This window comes from Chenopodium album, chromosome 20 (assembly GCF_948465745.1).
Source record: "Chenopodium album chromosome 20, dcCheAlbu1.1, whole genome shotgun sequence".
NCBI lineage: Eukaryota > Viridiplantae > Streptophyta > Magnoliopsida > Caryophyllales > Amaranthaceae > Chenopodium > Chenopodium album.
In genome coordinates, this window is record NC_137853.1 from 37,617,666 (window position 1) to 37,635,976 (window position 18,311).

Below are 18,311 nucleotides of genomic sequence, written 5' to 3' on the forward strand. Positions count from 1 at the left end.
AAGGAAATTAAGAACTGAACTGAATTGAACTGAAAGTAAGCTGAAGAGAACAGACCCTGAGTTTCACCCATAATTAGACATTAAAGCACTTCAATATCTGAAAAGTGTAGTAACTTTAAAAGTTAATATGAAAATGAAGATACAAAATATTATACCTTTGCCATTGGTCATTGGAGGTGCTCTAATTGCTTTCTTAAAAGCATCTTGTGATTCTGTTAGTAGCTAGCTCATGGTCGTCAAAACACTAGGCAAGGAAAAGGAGTAATATCCTTGTAAAGGGATATTAAGTAAAAGATAATATTCTCCTAAGTATTCACACAGGTCAAAGATGTGATATGTTTCAAATACAAATTATACAAACAATCATTCTTGCTATTATCTTCCATAAATTCTTTTCCAATCCATTTTTCTACCGAATCTTAAGAAAGGTTGAGTATGTAAATAATGTTAAAATCAAAATATTTCAGTCTATGAATATACTTGATATAAAAAATACACAAAATTATGGCACAAAAACTAGTTTTGTGTTGGAACTTGGAAGCTTGGAACTTGGGAAATCTGAATTCTCATTTACAGACTTACAGTGTACATAGGAGTTATGCTTAATGACATTTTATTTTTATTTTTTTGAAAAAGGATAATTGATTGAATTCCAGCAATAGCAATTTTCACAGCTTGTATGGAATGATCACCAAGAGGCTAACCATACCAGGTTGACAGCAAATCCTGAATTTTGGAGTGCCGCTACACCGAAGTAGACAGATAAAGAATTTGCCAAGCACAATACAAGATCCAATTACAAAGTTATTTCATGTTGCAGGTTAATCAAACATCACACGAGCAACTCTCACAATGATACAAATCTTCAGTTCCAAATGTGTTTTTCTTCATTATCATCAAAAAGGGGAAAAAAAAAATTTGGACAAGACAATCAGTGACAGCAAAATTAATTTACATAGGCGTAAGGTAAATAGTTCAGGTCTTGAAGACAACCATGCCCAAAGTATACCCAACTAATGCTGGTACAACCATTTATTAGTACAAGGTGGTTATCATATTATACTAGCACTCTAGCAGTAACTCTGAAATGAATGCATCCACTTCAAGCCTCAGCGGCCTTCTCGCTGGATGCAGCCTCTGTGCTGCTACCATTCAACTTTGCACGCTTTGCTGTGTAGTCTTTAACTGCTGCTTTGATTGCGTCTTCAGCAAGCATACTGCAATGCAATTTCACTGGTGGGAGAGACAAATGTTTTGCAATTTCCCTGTAATCAACCATTTCAATTAAGACATCCACAAACCACAACATATAATTGTAGATCACCAAACTGAGTTCTCAATTTCCCATACATAGAAAATCAGGCAAATGTTGCATCACATGGTATTTTACATATTGAGGTCTAGTCATAGTATATGACTGCATGTTTAGGCTACATGGAAAACTTGACTGAAAACTTGACTAAAAGATCATGAAGTATCAAACAATGTTTTCTAGCATGCCAAGTTACATAGATGTTATTCTTCTAAAAATATAAGCATAAATTATCAAATTATGATTCTGCAGCATACATATGTCATGAAATTGCATGCTGCAACACCACAAACCTGGCATATTAATACTACACCCATCACAGCCATATCAATACTACAAATCTATGAACAGGACCTGCAAGAGGTTTTTCCAAGGCTTACTAGTGCACTACTTAAAGGGGGTGAGGGAAATAAACGGCAGTTTACTGAAACATTTGGATCAGAAACATCTTAATCTATAAACAGAAATTCTTAATGATGGAATTTAATGTATCACACCATCACAGTCGATAGCCACCACAATAGGTCATCCATTATATCTGGGACAGTGATGATTGTAATGCTTATATGAGGGATTAAAGGTACTGAATGGAAGTGGTATATAAGAATCAAAAGAACAACCAAGTTCAAATATATCACCTTCACCCCCTAATGTCAGCCAGACAAAAGGAAAAAAAAAGGGTCTCACTCCACACAAATACAGCCGATAAGCAGATAACACTTTACATAAGACAAGAAGTCTAATATGATCAGAATAAATACCAAGTAAATTGATCAACTATGTCAGATCAATATTATAACTGAAAAGCAACTTACGTGTTTTTTATTGACACCACATCCTCCATTTGTTGCCCTTTGACCCACTCGGTAGCTGATGAAAAAGAGACAAAACAAGTCACCAGTCAGAATATTTATATATATGCAAACAACTTGTAAAGCTCCAAAAGACACAGTAATCAATAAAGCAAATAGACTTAGACACAGCAACTCTTGCTCACAGAGGAAAAAACATTCACTTACAAACTAAGACAGCATTTAAGGGAAGAATTGACCTCTAAAATTCTAGCTTCTTAATCCACATGAAGCTCAATGCATTTGAGCCTTCTCTACAAAAATTCTATATGTTGCCACCCATTACAACTCTCAATATACATATTCAGAAGATAGTAGACCTCAAATATAAAGGATAACCAGACAGATACAATAATGCCTCTTTTAACTAAGATGACAACCAAGGAGGATTGTGCCAAATGCACCCATTATTTTAACTCTCTAATTCTCTATTTATTTCTCAATGGCAAGGCACCATAGGCTACAAACAGCAAAGATAAACTCCTGAGTAACAAATTCCTAGGTCTAAGGCTGCTAAGGTAGTTTCAAACTTTAACAGCCAAAATTAATATAAGAGTAGTTCCAAAGTAAACAGTATTATATCCTTAGCACAGATATGGCCCAATCAAGCCTTGCAATTCATAGTAATTATCAACTAGCTAAAAGCCTAAAAGCATAAATATTGCAAAATTCCAACTTCTGAAGATTCCCTTGCATTTTGAAGTAGCCAAGCATAACTCTCTAACATTCTAACTTCTCATAAAGCTAAGCATGTAGTAAATCAGCCTATGTGGGTTCCTCCAGGACATTTCTAAATATTTAAAATCCTAGCACATCACATATTCAACTGCAAGCTCGGATATGAACATCTCTATCAATTGTGGCATACAAAACCCACTATATTCCTTATATAAAGCAACTGTAGGGACAACTCAACATCTGGCCCAGATTCAGCTCTTCTTAAAAAATAAGGACATGCACAACAGCACAAAGCAAATAGATTGGATGTCCACGAGTGTGATAGTATAAAATCCATCTTCAATACACAAACAAACTGAGCAAGCCCTAAACTACTTATACATTAATGTTCGTGACAACTAGCTGCTCAATTGTTTAGGATCAGTGAGCAATCCTCAAGTGATAGACTTATAAAAAAATTTGTAGCATCTAACATTATCTCCAGAACTCAGTCCTTTTTGTGCAAATGCAAAACTAAAGCCATGGAACCAAAATTCTTTCTATCAAGAGATAATTGGTGGACACAGCACACAGGAACACCCCGGTAGCCGACTTTTGTAGTACAAGCTACAAGGTGTGAATAGAAAAAGATTAAAATAGGGATATAGTCCCTATTTGCCATCAATGAGATTAAATAGGGATATTGCCTCTATTAAATTAGGGATATTGTCCAAGAGTTTACATCAACGAGAAGGATTGGCACCTATGTTAATCGGACACGGCTAATATCGCGAAGTGTCCGTGCCGACACGACACTTCACGGAAACATGTGTCCGGTCCTTCACCGTGCACTTGGACTCTTCCATTAAGAGAGGAGAGGGAAAAAGAGAAGAAACATGAAAGAAAAATATATTTTGTTCGAAAACCACCATTAATATAGAAAAGATGGAGATAAGAAGATTGCCATTCATTAGAAGAATTTACCGAGGAAATAATTAAAAAAAAAATTAGGGGTAGACATAATGAAAAATTTAAAGCTTTTGTAATATATAATTTATTTATATAAATTTAAATGGCGTATTGACGTGTCCCCGTACCCATGTCCAAATATCGGACAGAGTCCCCATGTTCTAAAATTTTGAAACTTGCCGGATCGGACACTTGGACACGTGTCTGTGTCCGACACCCGTTCCCGAATCCATGTAACTAGATTGGCACCTTGATGTCCACTCTTTGCTATCTAGACTACCCTGCTTGAACCTTCCCTCAACTTTGATGTTATGCCATCCTAACTCCTAAAGTGCTGCTTGCTACACATTCATGTAGCTGTGACTGATTACTACGGGGTGAAATGCCACTCAAGAGTTAAGACAGAGCTAGCTGGTTCTCTTAGTTGTGTATATGATACAACATAGAGCACTATTTCCCCTTTGTTTCAACATATCTTAAAAGGAAATAATGAAGGAAGATATGAGCAATGGTTGGCAAATATAGCAATTGTCAAGCAATGCCACACTCGGTAATTAGAGATAATCATAATCACTAAGAGATTAAGAGCTCTAAGAAAGTCGCCTCACCAACCTAATTTTCAATCTCCACAATAAAATTCTATGTCAAACTAGCTAAGAAATCACAAGGAACTTCCACAAGAAATCCCACTAACCTAATAAATCACTAACACCTTGTTTGGATAGAAGGAAATGGAAGGGAAAGAAAGAAAGAGAAAAGGAGGAGGACAAACTCTCTTGTTTGGATAAAGGATTGGGGGAAGGAAGGGAAAGGAGAGGGAGGGATCCATTTTCCCTCTTTAATAAGCATAATCCCTCCAAATTTGGAGAGATTTGGAGGGAAAATGGAGCTCACCTCCCCCTCCCTTTCTTCTCTCTACGTTTCCTCTTCTATCCCTTCCCTTCCTTTCCTTCCTTGTTTCCTATCCAAACAAAGCATAAGAGACTAAGATGTCTAAGAAAGTCACCTCACAAACCTAAATTTCAATCCCCACAATAAAATTCTATGTCAAACTAGCTAACAAATCACGAGGAACTTCCACAGGAAATTTACTAGTACAGAGTAAATCCATGGGAATAGCTATGAATACCAAGCCTCAATCAACACGACAACGATTTACAGATATAACTCCCGAAAATCATTATGAAAGAAGCAACCATAAGTATAAGGGTTACCATTTACAAATGATATATATCCCTTGCCAGGTTCCTAGAAAACAATTCAACACAGCAAACCAAATATCTAATTGAATCTCAAATAAGCTAAATCTACAATAAGTCAATAACTAGCATAAATCAATCTTTGAACATAACATCATAAACAATCAAGTATAAAACTACATAGGAAAAAAAAAAAAAAAAAAAAAAAAAAACGAACATTTATCAAGCTAATAATCCCAACAAATTCAACCCAAATTAGCTCAAATCAAGAAACAAAACACCCAAATCATGAAATTGAACATACCAACAGAAGAAGAAGCAATAGCAGAACCACAACCAAAGGTCTTAAAACGAGCATCAACAATCTTCCCAGTTTTATCATCAACCCTAATTTGAAGCTTCATAACATCCCCACAAGCAGGAGCACCAACAAGACCCGTTCCCACATCTGGGTCGTTATTATCGAAAGACCCAACATTTCTAGGGTTGTTGTAGTGATCGACCACCCTTTCATGGTAATGGCGCGCGATTCCCAACGATGATGCGCGCAGCTGGGGCTGCAATTGGGTGTTCGCGAGGATCTTCTTGCAAGTTTGACGCAACATTTTTTCAGGAATTAGGGTTTGTGCAAGATTTTGTCGATTGAAAAATGGTGGAAAGAAGAGTGGAGGAGAGAAATTTGGGGTTTTTGGGTGGATATAGAAGAAGATATTTGTAAGTCGGTTGTTTGGAAGAATAAGGAAATTTGGCGGTGTGTTGAGGGTTGTGGATATTGTTACAAGTGTCTAAATGTTGCCCAAATATTTGGAGTTGTGGAAATTGGAATTTTGTTAAATCTATGTAGGCATTGGTAGATTAAATTTGGGTCGATATGTGTTTGGTAAAATTAGTTGTTGTAAAAGTATTTGAATACGATAGCAATGTAGGTGGATGTTAGAAGTTAGAGTTGATGTTAGTGGTCTGCTAGTAATTATTAGAGGTAGCTGTTAAAGTAGTTGTTTGGAGAAAGTTTGAATTTGTTTTATCTAAACTAGTTATTGAAGGAGTATATATGATTTGTTAATGATTTTTTTCATATAAAAGAAAAATAGGTTAAGCTCTACGAAAGGAAAAATGAGACCACAAAACCTATATACTAGACCTTATCAAGTCCTTTTTTAACTAGGATAGAAGAAGAGTCTTTGGCATCAACCTTGTGTAAGGCCTTCCTAAAGTTGGAGATCATAAATTCAAATCTATCTCTAACTGTCAAGGTTTCATTACTATTAGTTTCTCGGTGCAATAATTAATGGTATTTTAAAAGAAAATTTGCTAGTTTTTGACAAATATTATATCAAAAGTTAAGTGTATTGAGTGAGATATTCACGCAAGGTTTGATCTAAAATAAGGCTTTAGGTAATCCAAAAAAAAAAAAAAAAAAAATTGAACCAAAACTCAACTAGGCTCAAAAGTCAATTCTAGAATAAACCTAAAAGTATTTTGAAACATAGCTCAACTAGGCAAAAAACTTGATTTAGACATGCATTTTGGCTCAGCAAGGCCAACACGATTGCTTGACCTGAAACATAACATTTGTTTGCAAACTTGGTCCATGATCACCTATAGGTACATTCACGACCATATGTATTTATTTAAAATAATAAATTGATTACTTTTTTTTTTAAGTTAATAAATTGATTACTTCTTTAATTTCATTACACAAATATTACACTGTTTACCTTATTAGAAAATATTTGGTTCGTATCATATTTTTTGCACCATCTCTCTTTTATGAAACTTTTGCCTTATACATTTACCAATACACCCTTATTATAATGCATGTGAAATATGAAGTGTTCTCACCCCACTTGCATATTATTCATTGCATATACTTTTGAGTTTGCTCCATCCGGTTCACCGGAGCTTAGCTCCGACTACATCCAGAGTAAATTCTAGCATATACTTCATTTTAATTAGAGTAATTCTTTGCAATATGGACACGTACTTTTGTCATTTTTCCTTTCTCCTTCTCCTATCAAATTTCTTGTCCCTCTATGATGCAATATTTGTGGAATGAAAAAAGTATTATATTTAAGATGTAATCATGTATAATCACTCATTAAACAATCGATAACAATAAGGTATGAAACCTACCAAAAAAACAAGAATGATGTAAGAAGATTAGAAGAACCTCAATATAAGTAGTTGGCTTGTCTTATATATGCATCATAAAAGTTTTAGGTTCATGCATAATATCAATTATTAGATGAAATTGCATGGGCTTAATGTTTATCATATGCTCTTTAAAATTTGATAGATTAGATGGTTAGATGGGATTTGCACCAATACACTTTTAGTCCTCTTATCTTCAAGATAAACTAAGTTAAGGTAGTCCACTTTTACAGTACAAGTTGATGAAGATGAGAATATTAGGTTTCATTTAATTCAATTCATAAATCATTATCATATCGATCTGTTATACGTATGTACCTCCAAAAACTATCAACAAGCTTGTGGTCTTTAATGTTTCCCACTTATAGCACCAATTTAATTAATTTATCATAAACTATTCACTTTGCCCATCGGACTTACATAAGCTTGATTATAATAATCTTGATTATTATGCATGTATGCTTGAATTTAATTAAATCCTCTTTGAGAAAAGGGAGATGCAAATAGGTATACACTTGACGTACGTAGAGTAGTTAGGTTCTTTGTCATTATATTGAACCACGGGTCCACGGTTTTGGTTTTGTGATCATGTCTTATTTCTATTACCATTATTTATAACCAGTTATCAAATTAAACGAATTGTACATGCTCAATAAGATACCATACTGTGGCTTCCACGGCCATAAAAATAGCTTTTTTTTAACCAACAAGGAGTGGTTGTCCATCATCATATCAAATTCTCACATTTAATTTCTTTTTAGTACCAAGAAATTACTAAAACAATTCATGTTTATATTTAGGGTATGTTCCTTCAGTTTATTTTCAGTTCAGTTCAGTTCTTAATTTCCTTCTCTCATAAAAAATTCAGTTCAGTTCCAATAAGTTCAATTCAGTTCAGTTCAGTCAATCACGGAGAAAAAAAAGTTTACAACATCTTAAACAATTCCAAAAAAATCTTTTATTTATCCTTAGAGGTTTCTTTATCGAGGTTAAACTAGATTTTGAGTTGCAAATTTTGAAAGATGTAATGGCTAAGAGGGCCTAAGACCTAAACTATGCATAGATATATGTGCACATTGTGTTATTCGTGTACGTATTTTTGTCAATCTTATCTTCATGCAACATGTCTATGTCTCATACTTATACTTCGATGACATGTTTTTTTTAGATATTAGAAAAAGAATTCAACTTGAACAAGTCTCTCTGTATGCATTGCCTCATTTTATTTTTATATTTACTACGTATATCCTATATGATATAAACACTAATTTATGAGTTTAACAATGTTGTTTTGACTTTGAGTGTTTTAGAAGGTACCAAACATATGTTATGGTGTAGACATAAATAATAGTTGACCAAATTTTAAGCGTAGGGCCCACAATAGTGGCAATAATAATACTCTGGCCTGTTCTGATTCAATGAAAACAATTGAACTGATTGGGCCTAAACTGAATTGAATAGAGCTGAAATGAATTGTTTATGAGAGAAGGAAATTAAGAACTGAACTGATTGGAGCTGAACTGAACTGAATTTAAGCTGAACAAAAACAGGCCCTAAATTGGGTTTGTTCTTTGTGTCAGCTAAAAAAAATCTTTTTAAAATAAGTAAGTCTAATGAAAATAATAAGTCTAATAAAAGAAAAGTTTAATAAAAATAAGTTTTAAATTAGAGCTGGGCGTCAATTTATTGGCTTAGATAGGTTGTTTTTCAAGCCTAGTAACGAGTTTGGAACAAATCCAACTCATTCTTTGATTAAGTCCATTTTTTCTTTAACGGAAACAAACTAAGGGCCTGTTCACATTTACTTAAATTCAGTTCAGCTCCAATCAGTTCAGTTCAGTTCCAATCAGTTCAGTTCAGTTCAGTTCAGCTCTTAGGGCCTGTTCACATTTACTTAATTTCAGTTCAGTTCAGTTCAGCTCTAATCAGTTCAGTTCAGTTCAATTCCAATTAGTTCAGTTCAGCTCTTAATTTCCCTCTCACATAAAATATTCATTTCAGCTCAATTCAGTTCAGTTCAGTTCAGTTCAGTTCCAATCAGTTCAGTTCAGTTCAGTTCAGCTCTAATCAGTTCAGTTCAGCTCAGTTCAATAAATGTGAACAGGCCTTTAATTTCCCTCTCACATAAAATATTCATTTCAGCTCAGTTCAGTTTAGTTCAGTTCAGTTCAGTTCAGCTTCAATCAATTCAGTTCAATTCAGTTCAGCTCAGTTCAGTAAATATGAACAGACCCTAAGTTTAATAGAAATAAATTGAGGAGAACAAAACCTTGAACACCCAATGATAGATCGACAACAAAATTGCTATTTCAAAACAAAGATGCATGATCATAATTTGACCTTAATTAAATAACCCCAATTGCAAATTAAAGAAAGAGAAGGAGGTGGAGAAAGACAATGACAATGTAATAAGATAAGTTGGTTTGAAGTGTATAAACGTATCTAACTAACTATCTAAGCTAGCCTGTTATTTGTATTATGCTAAAATCAACTTATCAATTATCATTAAAGAGATGTACGTATCATTAACTCATTAAAATATTAAACGAGCCCATAAGAATTCTGAAATCGAAAGTTAGAAGATAGTTTTGCATGAGGATCAAGTATTACATCATATATTTGTATTAATGCGATAATATTTTTAATAAGTACGGTGTTTAGTATGATTGGAGTAGGTAGCCGTTACTTACTTTGGGAATTTTAAACAATAAGAATACTACTAACTCGCATAAGCATATCCCCCGCCCTTTGGCCGCCCCCCAAACTCAATACTAGGGTGATATATTGTACGAACTACTATGGTAAATATCTATTAATTGTTGGTTGTTTCAATTTATGTAATAACGAAAAACTAATTTAAGGGTTTATTCTCATACGATTATTTTCAGTTCAGTTCAGCTCAGCTCTAATAGGTTCAGTTCAGTTCAATTCAACTCCTAATTTCCTTCTCTTATAAAATATTCATTTCAGCTTAGCTCTAGTAAGTTCAGTTCAATTCAGCTCAGTTCAGTCAATGAAAACAGACCCTAAATATTCTACAACCTAATTTCAAAAGGCGTTTACTATATATATGAATTATTTCAAGAGGTGATTTTTGAACTTTTCAATAAGCTATTTAATAAAATTACAAAACAAAAGTGTGTAAGTTCTTTTCATAAACTTCAACAAACCAGCTTCCCTTGTGGACTAGTGGTAAGAGAATGAAACCTCTGAAGTCTAGGTCCAGGATTCAAGCATTGGTACCACCTTTCTTTCTCTCTTCTCTCTAAAAAGAGAAGGTGGATTACAACTATGCTAGACAAAGATGATTAACGAGTCGAATTCATGGCAAGATATATAGGCTAGCAAAACTTTGCAAACAATATAAACATAGGGTGATAGACCTGACACTATCTTTGTTAAAAAAAAAAGTATCAATGTTAAGACTTGTTCTTTCACCTGAAACAAGTAAATCTAGTCTGAATTTTTTAAGATCTGATCTGAATTTTTCTGATTTGGTCTGGTCTGATCTGATTTAACAATTTGACTAAACTTTGACCGCATTGTAATACTAATCTATAAAGAAAAATATTATCAAAATGGATCTTATTAGATTTGTCTCATTATGAACTTTTTAAATATGTAATTTTTATAAAAAAATTTAATACGCAATTAACGATATTTAACAATAAGTAAATGATAATCAAAAGTTCTGATCTAGTCTAATATGAATTTATAAAGGAATAACCGAATAAGTAATAAGTATCTGAAATAAGTTGAAGAGAATAAGTCTTTACTTATCTAGATAGTTTCGTAAACATCATTTACTTTTTCAATTCTTGCCAATATCATACAATATCACACCAGTTAAATATCATAAATCTTATATGGACCCGATCCACAATAATGCACCATTCATACTTTATAAATACAAGATGATGATTTCGTACAAAATAGACATCATCGTTTAAAAAATTGTTAATGATTCAGCCAAGTGATTAGAAAGGCTAGACACAAAAGGCTAAACCTAAGAAAAATGATAAAAAAATAAGTGGATGTCACATTGGTTGTGCATTTTCTGTTATGCTTAGTACTCTCTAATTTAATAATTCAATCAGTCTCTCTCCCCGCCTAATAAGCTTGCGTTTAATTTGACCCCTCTTTTCCAAACTCAATTTCAAAGTCCCAATTCTTTCAAATTCTTTTCTTATTTATGCTCACATTATTTCTCTCACCACAAACACAAACATCCCCATTTCATTTCCCTCAAATCTCTCTCTCTTTCACTCTCACTTTCTCCTCATTTATTGCCTGCATAGCTGTGTTACCCTGTTCTTTTCTGCCTTCATTGCCGTTTCTAATTTGTCAGTTTTGCTGTCAAATGTAATTTTCCTGCTTCATTTTCAGTCAATTTTAGTACCCAGTTGCCAAATTCTCTTCAAAATCATTTCTTTACACAGTTTCCGTACATGGGTTCTCGCTAATTTATCATTTTGTGACTTGTTTTATGATGCCCATTTGCCCTTAATCTTGTTCTGGAACATTCTTTCTGCAGTTTATAATCATGGGTTTTCGCTAAATTTGATTTCGTAGTTGTCTTTCTTTTGTTTAGGTGATGCCCATTTGCCTTAACTTGCTCTAGAACACTCTTTCTGCAGTTTATAATCATGGGATTTCGCTAATTTTTACTTTGGAGTGATCCCATTTACCTTAATCAATCAGCCTTATTGCTGTATTTCAGTCATGGGGTTTCGTTAATTTCTCTTTTCTGAGTTGTCATTTCGTTTGTGGGATGTTCATTTGTTCAAAGCTGTCATAATCCATTCTTAATTGAGTTTGAGATAATAGGGTTTCGTTAAATTTGTTGCCTATAACCTCGTGTTCTTGAACTTGAGGCAGTGTAAGTGAGTGTATCAAGCTTGATTATGTAATTGATTGTTTGGTTTTTGAGTGTTTTTTTGGTGGGTGGTTGTTGATGAGGGCTTTCTGTGGATGATTTATCAGTATCAGTTTTAGAATGGATCTGAAATCTGTTGCAGTTAGCCGCTAGTTGGTATATTAGTTGATGGAATTTGCTGGTCCATTCCGCTAAATTTTACTATCTTGTATATCTATGGATTCGACTCGTTAGTCATCTTTGTTTACATAGTTATGGAGCTCAAGTAAGCAATATATACTTGTTTGCTCTTAAATCAATTTGATCAAGTACTATTCTTTCATTCATTTATAGCTGTATATCAACTAACCAAATCTATTTTGAGCATAGGTTTTAGGTTCATTAAGATGTAAAGTTCACCGCTTATATCACATCCAATGAGCAAGATGAACCAAATATTTTGCTTCTTGATTAATGATCACCTACCATTAGCTTTCTATCCATAATAATCTTGAGCCTATCTTTTCTTATGAAAACTTGATTATTCTTTTGCCTCTCGAGTCACTTCGATAATTTTGAGTGAGTTTAGTCCTTTCATAAGTGTCCTTGTTCTAGTTGGGATATTATAATATATCCTTAGAAGGAGGGGGGGCTTGTAGACGTAATTGATCGATCATGGAAGAAACTTTTGTTCCCTTTCGCGGAATTAAGAATGATCTTAAAGCAAGACTTCTTTGCTACAAGCAAGACTGGACTGGGGGACTTCGTGCTGGAATTAGGTTTGTAACACCATTCTTTGCCATTAGTTACTATCTAGTGCCATTTTATTTGAGCTTTTAATAGTTTTTTCTAACCAAGATCTGTCTGAGTATACTACTTATCAAAGACATGCTAGTTATAACTCAATAGGAAGCTTATATTCACTCTGCCCATGTTCTTGGTTCAGGATTTTAGCTCCAACAACTTTTGTTTTCTTTGCTTCCTCAATTCCAGTCATATCTTTTGGGGAACAGCTGGAAAGAACTACTGGTACTGGCATACTGTTAAGTTATCCGCAGAACAAATGCATTCCTTACTGATGCTGTGTCAATCAAGCTTTAGAATGACATGATTTGTTGAATTATTGTTGCAGATGGATCTTTGACTGCAGTTCATACTCTAGCATCAACAGCAATATGTGGCATCATCCATTCAATCATTGGAGGACAACCACTGCTTATTCTTGGCGTTGCTGAACCAACAGTTATTATGTATACATTTATGTACAACTTTGCCAAGGAGAGGAAAGAATTGGGACACAAGCTTTACTTGGCTTGGACCGCCTGGTAGGTAGTTCTGAAGACTCAACTATACTATATGGAGTATATGAGAAGAGCTTTGCTGAATTATTGTTAAATGTTTGTATTTGTGTATGCAGGGTTTGTGTGTGGACAGCCTTTCTGCTTTTCTTGTTGGCTGTATTGGGAGCATGCTCTATTATCAATAGATTTACACGAATAGCTGGTGAGCTGTTCGGCCTGCTTATAGCAATGCTCTTCATGCAGCAGGCAATTCGTGTGAGTGTGATATGCTTGTAATATCTCCTTATTGATTTTCTAACAGCATCATCAATCTAAAGTGTATAGATATACATTCTGTCAGAATTTCTGAATTGTGACATGTTCAATGCTGTACTGATCCTTTCTGACTTTCTAGGGCATCTTTAAAACAAAACCCACTTATCTTTAATCAATTGGAAGCACCTTTGTTGATTTCGACCAATTTTTTCATTGTAGGGAGCGGTGGAGGAGTTCCGTTTACCCGAGAGAGAAAATCCTAATCAGACTGCATTTCTTCCCTCTTGGCGCTTTGGCAATGGAATGTTTGCGTTGGTTCTGTCATTTGGCCTTCTATTAACTGCATTAAAAAGTCGTAAAGCTAGATCATGGCGCTATGGTGCAGGTATACATTCATTCTTCACAAACTTTCATATGTGGCTGGCCACACCGTGTGATCAGCCATAATTTCTTTTTTTTTTTTTTAAAAAAAAATAAAATTTCTATCTTTCCTCTCTCCTCATCTTCTCTTTCAAACTTTCTATCTCTAACTGTCGTCTTCTGCCGGAGCACTGATTTTGTTCGCCGTCGTCTTCTTGTTCGCCGTCGTCGTCTTCTTGTTCGTCGAAGGTTCTCAAAGCTCCAAACCAACCCAGATTTAAATCACCAGCTTTAAGTTTGCCATTGTCGAAGGTCCTCAAAGCTCCAAACCAACCCATCAATAATAGCATTGGTTTGGCCAATTATTTACAGTAACATTGTGTTAAATAATTTAGTCCATTTCTTTATTTGTATTTTTTGGTGGCAAGAACATTAAATTACGTTTAAAAGCATTGATTTATAGTTACCCAGATTTGATGATCGTCGTTGATTTCAAACTCATAAAGTTGTTTTGATCCTTTTCTTTTTAATTATTTGGTTATTATTTATTAAGTTTGTTTCTTCTGGTAATTTTGGTTGGAATGGGTGGTGGTTGATTGTTGTGGTGGTTGGAATTGGTGGTTTCGTGGCGGCTTTAGCGGTGGAATTGATGGTTAAGTCAGGGGTTACTAGATCCGGTTAGGGGTTATTACTAGATTCGGCCAAGGGTTACTAGATCCGGTTAGGGGTTACTAGGTCGGACAGGGGTTATTTTAGGAGTTACTAGAGGGGTTACTTCAGGGGTTACTAGACAGGGGTTACTTCAAGGATTACTAGATGGGTTAATTCAGGGGTTACTTTGGGGGTTACTAGACAGGGGTTAGTTTGAGGGTTACTAGAGCGGTTACTTTAGGGGTTACTTCGGGGGTTACTAGATAGGGGTTACTTCGAGGGTTACTGGGGGGGGGGTTGTTACTAGACAGGGGTTACTTCGGGGGTTACTAGACAGGGGTTACTTCGAGGGTTACTAGAGGGGGGTTACTAGACAAGGGTTACTTCGGGGGTTACTAGAGGGGTTATTTCAGGGGTTACTAATGTGGCACCTTGCCACACCGTGTGGCTGGCCACACCAGAAACGCACTGTTCATTCTTTGGATCTATTCTTTATACCATGGATAGAGAAGGGTGTTTTAGCTTGGTGGAAAGTACTTTGACCTTTATGTAATATTAAACTTTACATCTTTGCTTGATTCAAAATGAACAGGTTGGTTACGAGGGTTAATTGCTGATTATGGTGTGCCACTTATGGTGCTGGTATGGACTGCTATATCGTACATACCAACTCATAATGTTCCAGATGGGATTCCTAGGCGTCTTTTCAGTCCAAATCCATGGTCTCCTGGTGCTTATTCAAATTGGACTGTCATCAAGGTGTTTATCGTGTGTTGCATATTATATTTCATAGAACAGATGCTTAAAGTGTGTGTTACCTACGGAATGAAGACATAGTTTTTATCTCTGCTTCCTTGCTGCCGATCCTTGTAAGAAGTACATCTTTCTTGTCTTTCAGGAAATGCTGGAAGTGCCTGCATTATACATTGTTGGAGCATTTATCCCAGCCACCATGATTGCTGTCCTCTATTATTTTGATCATAGCGTTGCTTCTCAATTGGCTCAACAAAAGGAGTTTAACCTGAAGAAACCTTCCTCCTATCATTATGATCTCCTTCTCCTTGGTTTTCTGGTAAGATACTAGCCCAGCATTTGATCTAATTTCTTCATGATGTTTGAAGTAAAATTTGATTGTCTAATTTAGTTTAAAGTTTTATAAAGTTTAATATTATTTGTCAAATTGACATTCCACAGGTCATATTCTGTGGTCTGATTGGTATTCCCCCCTCAAATGGAGTCATTCCTCAATCTCCCATGCATACAAGAAGCTTGGCTACTCTCAAACACCGGGTATCATTCACTTATGACTTGGCTAATAGTTATACTACTACAAACATTTTTTGAAACCTGTTTATATGAAATGCATTTTCTTTGTAACCACCCATCCACGCCATTGCCTACTGAAGCTGGAAAAATGGACTAGCAGCCTAGCAGGAGTGCAGGATAATAAAAATGGCCCCAAGTGCAATGACAGGCTGCTATGTATTTTTTCAAATAAAGCATACAGGACTAGTTAGAATCACTTCAAGTTGGGCACTCGCAGGGTACTTTATTAACGCGACTATAAATGTTTATATATGTAAATGGCTTAATTTTTTGCCCAAGTATTGGGATCCAAAAACAACTGTTATGCAAAAACCTCAGTTAATTTTGAATCTGAAGTCAACAAGCATCTCATATTCTCATGCATGAGTAGAACTCCCACATTTATACAAGTAGATTTTCAAATCTAAGAGATGCAATTCTAAGATGATTTACTGGCTTTTGAAACAGCTTTTAAGGAACAAGCTTGTAGCCGCAGCAAAAGATAGCATACAGAAGAATTCAAACTTGGGTCAGTTCTACAGAAACATGCAAGACGCTTACCAAGATATGCAAACACCTCTTGTCTATCAGATACCATCTTCTCTGGTAAAATAGCTGACCTAAATTTGTTAATTAGTATTAATAAGGATATTAGTGTTGGTTCCTTTATGTTGAGCTCAGAACTCCTGACAGGGACTTAAGGAGTTGAAAGAATCAACAGTTCAGAAGTTCTCAGAGGGTGGCAGCATTGACGCACCGGTTGATGAAACTGTTTTTGATGTAGACAAGGACGTAGATGACCTTTTACCCATTGAAGTAAAAGAACAACGCCTCAGCAATTTGCTTCAAGCTGTAATGGTTGGTGGCTGTGTAGCAGCTATGCCTGTCATAAAGAGAATCCCAACAGCAGTTCTTTGGGGATACTTTGCTTTCATGGCCATTGAAAGCTTACCTGGAAATCAGTGTTGGGATAGAATATTGTTACTCTTCACTGCTCCTGGTCGACGATATAAGTATGCCCTTTAACTTTTAACTTTCATGCAGAATGTTTCATTGTCCTTGCTATCTTACATTTATTTTCTGTTGACATTTTCTAGATTGCTCGACAAGCAGCATGCAACTTTCATTGAGACAGTTCCCTTCAAAACGATTGCACTCTTCACGATTTTTCAGACTGTATACTTGTTGCTGTGTTTTGGCATAACATGGATCCCAATAGCAGGAGTTCTTTTTCCCTTGTTGATTATGCTACTTGTCCCAGTAAGACAGTATGTTTTGCCTAGATTTTTCAAGGGAGCCCATCTTCAGGATCTGGATGCAGCTGAATACGAAGAGGCACCTGCCATTTCCTACAAAATGTCATTTGAAGTAAGCTCTCCCAATCCTTCTACCTGATTTCCTTTTCAGACTAATTGAACAGTCACTTATGTTCTGCTTGCTAATTACTATCTGCATAGGATCAAGATCCCCAGGCTGCAGTGACTAAGATGGAATCAGTAGAATTCCTTGATGATATTATGACAAGGAGCAGAGGTGAAATCCGCCACATTCAAAGTCCAAAGATAAGCAGTTCTACCCCAGTTTCCCAAGAGAATTTAAGGCATGCTTCTAGCCCAGGGTTGTCTCATAGAGTATACAGTCCTCGAAATACTGAAGCAAGGAAGGGGAAAAGTCCTGGAATGAGCCCAGAAGGGGTTGAGATAATGGAAATTCCCAGTTCTCGACCTTCACCACTTGGAAGGAATGGTCATGCTTCATCTTCAAGCTAAGAAGTCTATTTCCCTTGATAGTATAGCTGTTTGTGAAAGTGCTCGAGAGGCCTATAATATACATAGATATACATTTATGTTTTGTGCTAGTAATTCTGATTCTAACCAATCATTTTGTGTAGATTGTCTGTTGTAATGTTGTGTCAAAAGGATGATGGATAGTCAATATTACGATAATGAAGAAGCAATTATCAAGTTACCTCTACTAAGAATTCTGAATTCCTACGTTTTTCTTGTTTGGCTATCATTGAATTGAAGAATGAGAGTGGCAGTTGCATTACAAAATTTCTGACCATTGTTTTAGCATAACATATCACAGATTGACAGATCAGAATCTCTGCCAATCATTTTTAATGCGCAAATATGCATTGTGTATTACTAGAAGCACTTCTTAAAAAGATCTCCTGTGATGTAATCATGTAAAGAAAAACATGATCTCTTGTCTGGAAACTCTGTAAGCAGCATTGATAATGATAGAAGATATGATAGAAGATGCTGTAATAGAATATTAGCTTCTGTTTTTCTATCAGATACGTTAAATTTATTTAAAGATTTGATTGAATATCTAAATCGTTACTCTCATATACATGATTTAAAAAATGCTGCAGTCTAAGAGGAACATGATCATGAAATGGATTGCACTATGACCAGATTCCTTGTGTTAGGTAAATACTCG

At 35.3% G+C, this 18,311-nt stretch overlaps 2 protein-coding genes across 3 annotated transcripts; one reads left to right on the forward strand and one right to left on the reverse strand.

The window, feature by feature from the left end:
- Positions 1–864: 864 nt before the first annotated feature.
- Positions 865–5,714, reverse strand: LOC145597725 (iron-sulfur cluster assembly protein 1-like). Its single transcript, XM_081653966.1, has 3 exons — positions 5,293–5,714; positions 2,128–2,182; positions 865–1,265 (listed from the first exon to the last, which is right to left on the reverse strand). Exons 1-3 carry the CDS (start codon positions 5,591–5,593, stop codon positions 1,103–1,105), a joined length of 519 nt encoding a protein of 172 aa, XP_081510092.1. The 5' UTR covers positions 5,594–5,714; the 3' UTR covers positions 865–1,102.
- Positions 5,715–11,266: 5,552 nt separating this feature from the next.
- Positions 11,267–17,840, forward strand: LOC145597488 (putative boron transporter 2). Of its 2 annotated transcripts, XM_081653669.1 has the most exons (12): positions 11,267–12,773; positions 12,941–13,023; positions 13,127–13,319; positions 13,412–13,550; positions 13,770–13,935; positions 15,154–15,320; positions 15,460–15,633; positions 15,756–15,851; positions 16,335–16,472; positions 16,560–16,879; positions 16,964–17,234; positions 17,324–17,840. In XM_081653669.1, exons 1-12 carry the CDS (start codon positions 12,670–12,672, stop codon positions 17,633–17,635), a joined length of 2,163 nt encoding a protein of 720 aa, XP_081509795.1. In that variant the 5' UTR covers positions 11,267–12,669; the 3' UTR covers positions 17,636–17,840. The 2 variants fall into 2 exon arrangements, with proteins under 2 accessions (XP_081509795.1, XP_081509796.1); XM_081653670.1 differs by lacking the exon at positions 11,267–12,773 and having other exon boundaries at positions 12,942–13,036.
- Positions 17,841–18,311: the final 471 nt, after the last annotated feature.